Source organism: Oculina patagonica, unplaced genomic scaffold (genome assembly GCF_052425735.1).
Source record: "Oculina patagonica isolate OP01 unplaced genomic scaffold, crgOcupat unplaced587, whole genome shotgun sequence".
Taxonomy (NCBI): Eukaryota; Metazoa; Cnidaria; class Anthozoa; order Scleractinia; family Oculinidae; genus Oculina; species Oculina patagonica.
In genome coordinates this window covers 1-10,558 of record NW_027558456.1, presented here as the reverse complement: position 1 = coordinate 10,558, position 10,558 = coordinate 1, and the positions used below count along the sequence as shown (strand labels likewise).

The 10,558-nt window shown below is 36.7% G+C and overlaps 1 protein-coding gene across 1 annotated transcript; it reads right to left on the bottom strand.

Moving 5' to 3' along the window:
- Positions 1-808: 808 nt before the first annotated feature.
- On the bottom strand, positions 809-9,532 carry LOC144640957 (uncharacterized; the record flags this gene model as incomplete). Its single annotated transcript, XM_078500021.1, has 12 exons — positions 809-923; positions 1,766-1,848; positions 2,300-2,419; positions 3,099-3,125; positions 3,707-3,844; positions 4,689-4,815; positions 5,428-5,552; positions 5,982-6,110; positions 6,503-6,728; positions 7,271-7,366; positions 7,764-7,846; positions 8,902-9,532. Coding segments are annotated over 12 exons (1,900 nt in total), but the record flags the coding sequence as incomplete, so codon positions are not given.
- Between the last annotated feature and the right edge of the window lie 1,026 nt (positions 9,533-10,558).

The following is a 10,558-nucleotide window of genomic DNA, read 5'->3' as shown; positions in this document are numbered from 1 at the left end:
ACCTTATTATAGGAATATAACGAAGCATTTAAACAACGCGAACAAAATGTACGCGTAATAAAATTAACGCGAATTGTCGAAAATTTAAGTTAACATGCATTAAATTAACGCGAATTCTCGTGTGGTGTGTGCTTTACACGCAGTTAATTAACTCGAATTTGATGCGTAGTAATTTTTATAGCAAACTACGCTATTTAAAAGACAAAACAACAACGTCCAATAACAGAACTTGAGGTTTAATTCTGATAATTGGCGAGAGACAGTTACAGCCTTATGCGCCTCATGGCGCGAAGAGAACTAACTAACTATACACAACAAAGATACTTAAACAGACCAAATAGTGACTAATACTAAATGAATGGATCCAGGGATGGAGTACATCCCGTCCTCGTGCTTTCCGCTGCCTCTGTTATTCCTGCAGCCTTCACGGAGAAGTAGATGTCGTTTTTTAAAAACAGAACTTTTCCGGAAATAACGGTGTATTAAAATAACAATGCTGAAAAATAGTGTGCTTTTAATTAACAATGACGTAAATTAAGGTACATGTAATTAACGCGAATTTTTGAAATTCGCGTTAATTACATGTATCGTTAAATTCCTATAATAAGGTAAGCAACCTGTCGTATCAAAATGTTTATTCTGCCACAGACGGGGATGTTTTTTTTTTTCCGCTTTCCTAACAAACATTTGGGTCGCATTGTTCAGGGTTTATGCTTTTCACGGGTCAACGTTTCTTCAATTAGGTATATATCAAGAAGAAAACTGTTTATCGCCTTTAACTATAAGGAGACACTCTGTGATGACTTACTTGCTGTACTTCCTCCTCTAGCTTCTGCACCTTGTTACGCAGGTCTCCAGTGTCCTCCTGTTCCTCTGTCTCTGGTTCAGGTTCTGGTTCCTGTACAGGTGGCGTGGGTTGTCGCCTGAACAAGAAATCACAATTATACAAAAATGTAAAATACACTTTTGGCAAGGTTCTACTTACAAAATACCTGGGTGGGTGGAAGGTAATGTTGGTGGAATGTAATGTTTGAATACAGTAGCAATGTAAAGGGGCTATGTCATCCTATATCTATATTAAAAGTAATTTTTGTGATGAACAAATTCATCCTCAAATAGAGTGACACCTCAAAAGAAAAGGTAACTCAGGTATAAAAAAACACTAAAGATAGTAATAAAACAAAAAAAACCCTGTGTTGTTATGATTGAAAAGGATTCCAATGACAAAGTTTAAAAAATTTTGGCGTGAATTTTTGAAGGTGTGCCATTCACCACATAGCCCCTTAAATGTGCGATTATTTAAAAATTATCCTCCGATATCGCTTGGAATATCGCTTGATGGTTATCCGAAGAGGCTGTTGGCCGAGTTGGCTAAAATCAAAGGACGTACATATGACGAAAAACAATGATTTTCTGACCATATGATGGTCATAAACTTGTGATAATTTGTTGAGTAATAATGTTATTTTTAAGCAGTTCAAATTTTCTCTCTTCCACAAAGTGGGAAATGCGAGCTACTTCCACAAAATTTATCACCTCATTCAAAAGCGTCCAAGTATTAAATTTATTACACCCAAGTTTGAAAATTTTCTTAATTCTCCTTGCTGCTTCCCATACATTTCTTTTAATGTTAGTTGTGAGAATTTGGCGGTACACCAATACAACATCCCTTTCTTTTGCTTTTGATATTCTTATTGCCTGTCACCTTGATAATGTATTGATATTGTATGGAGAAATTAAATGTTAATCATTGTTGTCATCTTACTCTGCTGCCTTTCTCCTCTCTGCTTCCTCCTTGGACTCAAGGTCAGCCTTTAGTGCGGCAAGCTGGCTCTGTAGATGAGCAACCTAGCAGAAGATTATAAAACAAGACAAGTTCAGAATATGGGAGAAAACATAGCCTGCTGCACTTAGCCTTCAGTACTTGTGTGATTGGATCAGTTACAGAGAACCATGAATTATTACAGCAATCTGCACATCTGTTACTTGAAAAGTCTCCTAGTGAACAGGATTATTGCGTGACACCCCCAAAATAGTTGTCATGCAATGTGAAGCACTTCATGACAATTCTTATAAATGGGTTGTCACGCAGTGAACCTCACAATGGAGAAAATTAAAGTGACTAAAAAAGGGAAAACAATGAATACAAAGGTGATTAGGAGAACTGGAGCAAAACAAATAGCTGACCAAGGAAATTTTTTAGGTCTTCTCCTTGGTACAGATATGGATTTAAGATTTCAGATTTTTTTAAGGCTTCAAAAAAGTGGCCATTCTACAATGTAACATAATTTTAACCTACCTCATCTGGAAGTGGCCTCAGTTTGTCTTGGACTTCTCTAAACTGTTGATCAGTATCCTGCCGCCAGTTAGCCACCTGTCCCAAGCTTCTGTCTGTTTCTTCTTTGTCAGATTTTTTATGCTGTGGAGGAATGCCATGGAATACAGTGAGGAATTTCAGCCATCTCACGATCTAACCCCTCCATCAGTTCCAAGCTTGAGATAAATTAATTTGCTTTACTGACTTACATTAAGGGTAGGTCATGTTCTGTTGGGACTGTTTCAACTGCAACTCAGGTTCCGGTTGATTTGGTTTACTGTACCATTTTTGGTTGTGACAGTTAATAATAATTTGCTCCGTGTGTTTTTGGGATTAACCGGTTGGTTGGGTTGGTTGAGTTTTTTTTGTGTTCTTTTAAATCTATTTGTGTTCTATAAGAATGTAAATGTGACTTAAAACCACGCTATATTGCCGCCTGTACACAAGGAGTGCATGCTATAATACTAATTTCATAATAATTTATAGTGATTATTGAGACTAAAATTAATTTATTTCTGTTATAATTATATTATTTTAGCTATAGCTTAAGAATGTGATGTGACTTCACAACCATCATGTTTCACACCACGATTTCATGTCATAACAATAATTTTATAACAATTAAGTGGTCATTTAAAGTTAAGTGGTTTTTGAGATTGAAACTTATATTGTTTCCTAGTATAGTTGATATTTATTAAAGGCTAAGCTTAAGTTTTTGTTAAGATAACGTGTTTATGTTTAGTGTGCTGGCAGGTGACAAATTTAAGACATTAATTTTTACCTCTTCAAGATGGACAAGATCCTTGATCTATATATTGCATTAAATGCAAACAGGTTCAAAATTAGTAAAAAGAACTTACAATGGAATTAACTCTTCGAAATAAAGTATTTAAATATTTTTTTATTTAAAAAGGTTTGTAAAACCAGCACAAATAAAAAAGTTTATTTTTCACATCACTACTAATTAAAAAAATTAAATTAAGAAACAACTTGGGCATCTGCAACTCGATGCAATCATTTAATTGTTTAAATTGGATGTTTTTGAAAATATTTAAATTATTTTTATCAAAACAAATTTCAGTAGTTAAAGCATAAAAATGTGTGATATAAATTGAACATTAATAAATTTATTAAAAATGTTGAGAGACAACTACATATTATTTATTTATTTTTTTTTTATTTACCTTTTTATTATTTTGTTGATTGATTTTTATAAATGGGAACATATATTACTTTTACAAATTTAAAATTTATTATCTTCTCACACAAATATTAAAGGAATGGGACTGTTCAATATTTCAAAGGTCAATCTCAAAATCAAGGGGGATCGAGCACTCTTTCAGAAAGCTTGTGAACATAGAATAACTGATGTAACAGATTTCTCATTACCCTTTCAAGTTTGCTAATGGCATCTTCCATGTCTGCTATTCTTTTGTTTAACTTGTTCAGTCGTGTATCCATATCTGCTAATCCTCTGACACCTGAGTTGTTGTTCTTGTCCATCAGTGACATGAGCTCTTCTTTTGCCTAGGCAATGATAAACAGACACCTTTGTTAAAGCAGGGCTTTAAAGGGGACACTGTCACAAACTTCAGTTCAAAAATTTAGGACACTAAAGACACTCAGAAATCTACGAATAGTGGTCCAATTTTGTTCAAAGTTACTATGTCAGTGCACTGATGCTATAAACAAGTGATATTTATGTGATGCCATCAGGAACTTTTGATCTCAACTTGAAAAAGTCAGGCTGATTTTTTCAAGTTCTGCTCTTGTGGCCTAAAAAACAGCTAAAAAAACTTACAACTTTACTGCTCTCATATTCCTTCAACACAATTTTTTTATATTTTCACCTTCAGTTGTGGTCGTGGGTTCGAGTCCCATCTCAATCCATTATTATTATTTATTTACTCTGTACGTGACTGCGTGATGCAGTTAAATGTGTGTGTTCATATTTGACATAATGTGATTTGCGCGATGCAGTCGTTGTGTCACCCACAAATGACCACTGCTCACCATTAGAGTTCTCAGTAGCTCAGTGGTTAGAGCGTCCGACTAGTGTATGGAAGGTCGTGGGTTCGAGTCCCATCTGTGAACTCAGAATTGTTTCTGAGTTCTTTCTCTCCACGCATCAATCCATTATTATCAGTTGATATTCTACATGCATTTTGTGTACAAGCAAGAGAGCTTTGCCAATTTTAGCACTTTTTACCGAAAAACAGAAAAATCCCTGTCTCAGTGTCCCTTTAATGAGATTGAAAAAAGCTGGCTGCCCTTGTGCAGCACCCATCAGCACCCTTTTTAGGGAGCTGCATGAACTTTTACCGTCAATTCACAGCAGGATACCTGCTGTATTGTATTATATCAAACCTACCTTAGCCACACTGTCCGAAACTTGCAAGTTAATTCCTCCCAAGGCTTGTTGTAATGTGCTAATGGCCATGTTGAGTTTCTCCTGGAGCTGGTTGCATCTAGTAGATAGTTTGTCACTCTGTGACTGCCTGTAAATATCAAAAACACCAATTGAAAATAGCTGAAGGGGTCTCTTTTAACAATATTTTGTACTGCATTTCCAGGCAAGTCAGAACACAGAGTAAATTAAATGCTGTGTTTTCTTTGCGGATGGGTTTGTGTTCAATCTGGTATAGTGACTTATCAGACTCGATCCCTAGCATGAAGTGACTGGGAGTATTTCCACTATTCCTTGGATGGGATGCTAATCCATTACACGATTATCCCCCAGCATTTAATTCACCAGTACCCATTTATATGCTGTGGTTTAATTTTACTTTTAGTTTAAACCAGTTTGATCTTTATGTCTTTGCTTCACATTATGATAATGTATATATTAGGCAATGAAAAATAAAAATCAAGCTAGTTTGAAAAAATTTAATCCAAATATAAAATTAAACCACCTCATATACACCTGTTGGTCGAGAGAGCTGGCACTGGGAGACAAAAGGTTTTCCAATCCATAGCTTAAGGGCTCAAACCATTCAATACAATATGCTATGCAGTGACCTTTGGTCCACCACACCTACATACACGAGTACCTTTACAAAATAATAATTTGAAAGAAAACAGAAACTTCAGGTCTGCTGTAATTTATTTACCTTGATGTGATTTCAGCATGTAACACCTGTTCAATTGCCTTCCGTCCTTCCTCCATCTGTCTCTCTAACAATGATATGGACTCATTAAGACGCACAAGACTCTGGTCAACTCTTGCCTGCGCCACCTGAATAAACAGTTTTGTTGATATTTAATTAAAAACTGGAGCACTTGATAATGTATTTTAAAGCATTTCAATGCTTGGTTTATATATATTTTAGTAGCCGTTGGATATAAGCCAATGCTACTGTGCCTGACAAAAATTGTCTTCTCTTTGTGGTTGTTTTTAATAAAAAAAAGGTTGCTTTACTCCCGCTTTTTGGATGTGAAATGATTTTACACAACTTAGCGCAATGTCCTTGTTGGATATCTAATATCTCATATCCAATCTGCCCATGTACCGGTGGTTATAAATTAGTAATGTTTTATTGGTATACCAGTAATCTTAACAACTGCCAAAGTTCAAAGAATAATAGCTATTGACTTGATACTCAACTCTAGGCCAGAGTGAATTGGTTGCCTGTTAAACAACTTGTAAGATCCTTTATATTGATACCTTTTCAGACTGTCTGACAGTCTGTGACTCTTCATCGATATAAGCCTTGAGTGACTGCCAGCGTCTCTCCATTTCCTCTCGTTGCGATCTCTCAAAGACCAGTCTTGCAGCCTGTTCCTCACGTAATTTCTTTTTAAACAAACAAAAATGTGATCATTGAGAATGATTGATCGGTTAATAACTAATTAATAAGTTAGTATTGATCCGATTTATCCTTCTCTACTTCCTTCTCTCCTTTAATTCTTTCCTTTTGTTTTCTTCCCTCCTTCTCCATCCCTCCTTCCTTCCCTTCTTTTTCTTTCGCCCATTCGTCCATCCATCTGTTACTTTAAAGTTTATATTTATTGTTTTATTTCAAAATTCAAACTTAGGAAACTTTTTGTGTCATTCAAATAATAACAGTTTTGAGCAAATACCAAGTAAAGGTGGTTCGATCTTCAGTCAATTACAAACATTTCAAACTTCAGTAACTGCAGTTATTTTCTTATAAATTCAACACAAAGGAATATAATGTTACTCACCTTCTCTAACAAGACAAACTTTGCCTGAGCGTCTTCTCTGAGTTTTATCTCTTTATGTAACATCTTCTTGCTTTGCTCTTCTGACAGTTCAGCCAGTTTACTAGCAATCATATTTCTTTCGTTTTCAAGAAGGTCTTCCTTCTCCTTAGAATTCATGGAGTGCGCATACAGCTCTTGTTCTCGCTGATGGTTACTTTCCTGTACCATTACTCTCAGCTGCTCCAGACTAAAATAAATAATTATCACAAAATCATATAATTGAGTAAAGTCTCAAACCTTCAAGGGAAATTGAAAAAGGTTCAGGATATCCAGATTTCGGGTTTTTGAGGGTAAAATTAGTAAGGAAACAACCTGGAGGGGAATCGGAAAGGTTCGAATTATCCTAGGGTTCGAGATATTGAGGGTTCGAGTTATCGAGATTCAACTGTATAACTGCATAACTTCAATTTCTTAATTAAAGTAACTTATTTAATTTATCCCAAAATAATTCACAGAAAATCAGTTAACCCTTGAACCTCTAAGAGTGCCGAATGACAGATAATGTCATAACTTGTCCAATTTATTTGAATTTTTGGTACTAAAATTGTCCTGGAAAGATCTGAATTTTGAAAGTATAAAATAATATTGTGTCTCCCATTTGTGATTTTTGTCTTAGTTGTTAAGGTGTTACGGTAATTTATGAAATTTGCTGATCAACAACAACATGGTGTATCATACATGGACATCCATCAAAACAAGACCATTTGAAAAAGTTCGTATTTCACCTACCTGAGCTGGTTCTGCTGGTTAGCGGCCCTTCTCTCGTTCTCTTCGGCTTCAAGCCGTCTCCTCAGTTCAGCTGTTATCTCTTTCATGTCACCTAACCTGCATGATAGAAACAATTAATTCAGCATGTTAGAAGCTTAATAAATAAAGAACAGTTATTTGTTAAAAGAAAGTAGACAGTAAGCTGACAGTCATGGCTCCTGATCTTTCTTTGGAAGATGTTAATCATTTTCATCTATGCAACCCTCCAAGTTTATTTTTTTCCTTAGTATCCATTTGGCCACCGACTGCTCAAGTTTGGTCGCCAGTGAAAAATTTTGTCCCTAAATTAAGCTCACACTTTCAATCCTTCTTCTCAATTTTAGTTGCCAGGCCCAAAATTTTAGTTGCCATGGTGACTAAATGTACTTATTTGATTTCTAAGAGTAGTTTTAGTTTTAGTCATTATACAGAAAACATAACACTTATAATATAGAGAGAAAACCTATTCCAGTACCTGGCTTCTATAATACCCTTGAACTGTAGTGTATTGGCTTCGTTGGTGTTTTGATCATCACGGTGTTTTGTTAACGAAGACATCTGAAAAAGGAAACAATAAAAACACAAAATTTAATATTATGTCCGTATTTAAAACAGGTGCGGTGGCCTAATGGTTAGCGCGCTCGACTCCGAGTCGAACGGCCCGGGTTCAAGGCCTGGCCGGGGCGCTGCGTTGTGTTCTTGGGCAAGACACTTTACTCTCACAGTGCCTCTCTCCACCCAGGTGTATAAATGGGTACCGGCGAATCTACTGCTGGGGGGTAACCCTGCGATGGACTAGCATCCCATCCAGGGGGGAGTAGCAATACTCCTAGTCTCTTAATGCTACGGAAACCGGGATAAGCTCCGGCTGTATGGGCCTCATGGCTTGGAGACAGACTTTACCTTGCATTCCTACTAATTCATTAATGAATTTAAATTTCATCATCTGTTTTAAACTTCCACAAAAAACAAATTTTTGAGAATCGTGATTCTCATTTAGATTACTGAATTCTTCTCACAAAGAATCAAGTTATTTGAAACAAAGTATGAAATTATAATATTATCAAATCCTGACATAGCAAACTTTACTATGTGTTTACATCTTGAGAAGAATGCTTGCCTGGGTTTAATTAAGCAAAGTGCTACTGCTATGCTAAATAATTTCAGACTGTTGTAGAACTACAAGCAAGTGTGGAAGACCATGCACAATTACATGCATTCAATTTAATGGCCGTTTTTATACTAGAGACGTGTTACTCGTCTGGACAAGATTCAGCACTCTATTTTTAGTTTGTCTGGTTGTCTCTAGTATAAAGATGGGCACAAGACGCACAACACATCTAGATAAGCAACCTTTCGTCATTTGTCTCTCAAGATGCGTTTCGAAAAAGTAGCTCGTCTAGACCGGTAACTCGATCGCACAGGGTGTGCAGGCCTGTCTTTATACTAGAGAGGCATAACCAGACAAACCAAAAAATGTTTGACAAAGCTCGTCCAGACGGGTAACATGACTCTAGTGTAAAAACAGCCAATCATAATCTAAGAGGTTCCTTACTGGATAGATTACAATACTACTTCAAAAATAATTCTTGAAAAATTATGGCGGCACTTACTGCAGTGTTTGTATCACTTTCAATCTTTTTTACCCTCTGCCTGATTTCTTGTACCACAGTACCAAACTGAACCGTCTGCACCTCATGTTTACTCTTCATTGTTCTAACGTCATCTGTCAGCGCTCTCATATTTTTCTGCAGTTGCTCTTGACTTTCTCTCATGTCCTCGATGTCATCTTTGACTCGTTCAACATGCACATGAATCTGTTCTCTTCGACTTAGTAGCTGTTGTTGGTTGCCCATCAAAGCTTGCTCTACTTGCTTTGTGTGGCTAACAAGTGTTCCTACGGTGTTGTGTTCTGACTCAATTTTTTCTTCTGCGCGTGCCACTCTCATCATCATTTGAGTGTATAAATTATTCGCTGCACGGATCTTTTCTGATAGTACAAGCCTCTCCTCTCTCTCCTCTCTTAAAGTGTCTTCGTTGCGACGTATGCTCCCTTTTAATTCTCCTTGTAAACGAACAAGCTCCTCTAGTAATGCCTTGTTTGACTGTTCACTGACGTTGAGGCGTCCTTCGAGATGCCTTAGACGTCCAGTTTCCTGAGCTGGACTGTTGGTTCGCCGCACTCCCTTATCTGTGGAATCTGTTATAGCTGGTAAGGAGTGACTGTGGGGACCTACAGTTGGCCTGTAAAACACATTGATAAAAGTTTGGTTTGAACACTGAGACACTGAGGCCCAGGGGGGGGGGGGTACTCCGGCCTGTAAATGACAGGGATGATCAAAGGATTTTTTTGGGTTTGAAATTTTTGATTCCAGGATTATTTTGGGTTGGAAAATTGGGCAAGTATTTTCTTGGGTGACTTGATTTAAATAGGGGAATTTTTGGGGTATTAAAAACGAACTAAAGTGCCTTGGCTCGGCCTTGGCGTGTTTATGGTATGACAAATAAACAAACAAGAGCGTTCAATTTTTTATGGTTTTCTTTGCGTTATATTATTACTCCTCCTGGCAATTTAGGGGTAATTTGACAAGGGATTGTTGGCGGGTTATATTTGGCCCAGGGATTTTTTTTGGTTATGTCGGAAGACTTAGGGATTTTTTGGGGTCCTGAGTTTTGCCTCCATTCGATCATCCCCGTCATACAAGCCGGAGTACCCCACCTAGGCACTGAGGTAGTTAATCTCTACAAGTATGAGATTAATTAACAATTACACCAAAAACCAGAGTTTTCATGAGCAAATAGTCCATAAGGCACAGTGAAATGTTGTTCATAGAAAATGAGTGAGATGTCTTATAACTATTGTTTTGGTAGATACGTAAAGGGATTACTTTGCAGTCCAACAACTACAACTGAAAGAAGTTTGGAAGAACTCCACTTCATTTTGTTTTTGTTTCTCAAACTTTTTGCTCAACCGCAAACATTTTGAATAGGTTTTTAATCTTCTTCCTAAGATATATTGACTAAGACAAACTTGCAAAGATGGCATCAGAAGTACTCTCAAATTTTGCGGGCCACACTGTAAAATATGGCCCATAAAATTGACCAATCACAGCACATGTTCTGTCTGAGACAAATAAATAATGCACTTTAAATAATGCTCCTTTTGTATATACGAGGCAAAAAGGGATGAAAGATAAGAAACAATACTGCTCCAAAATACAATGAATCGCAAATCAACGGAAAACAATGATATCTCATTTGCATCCAGGA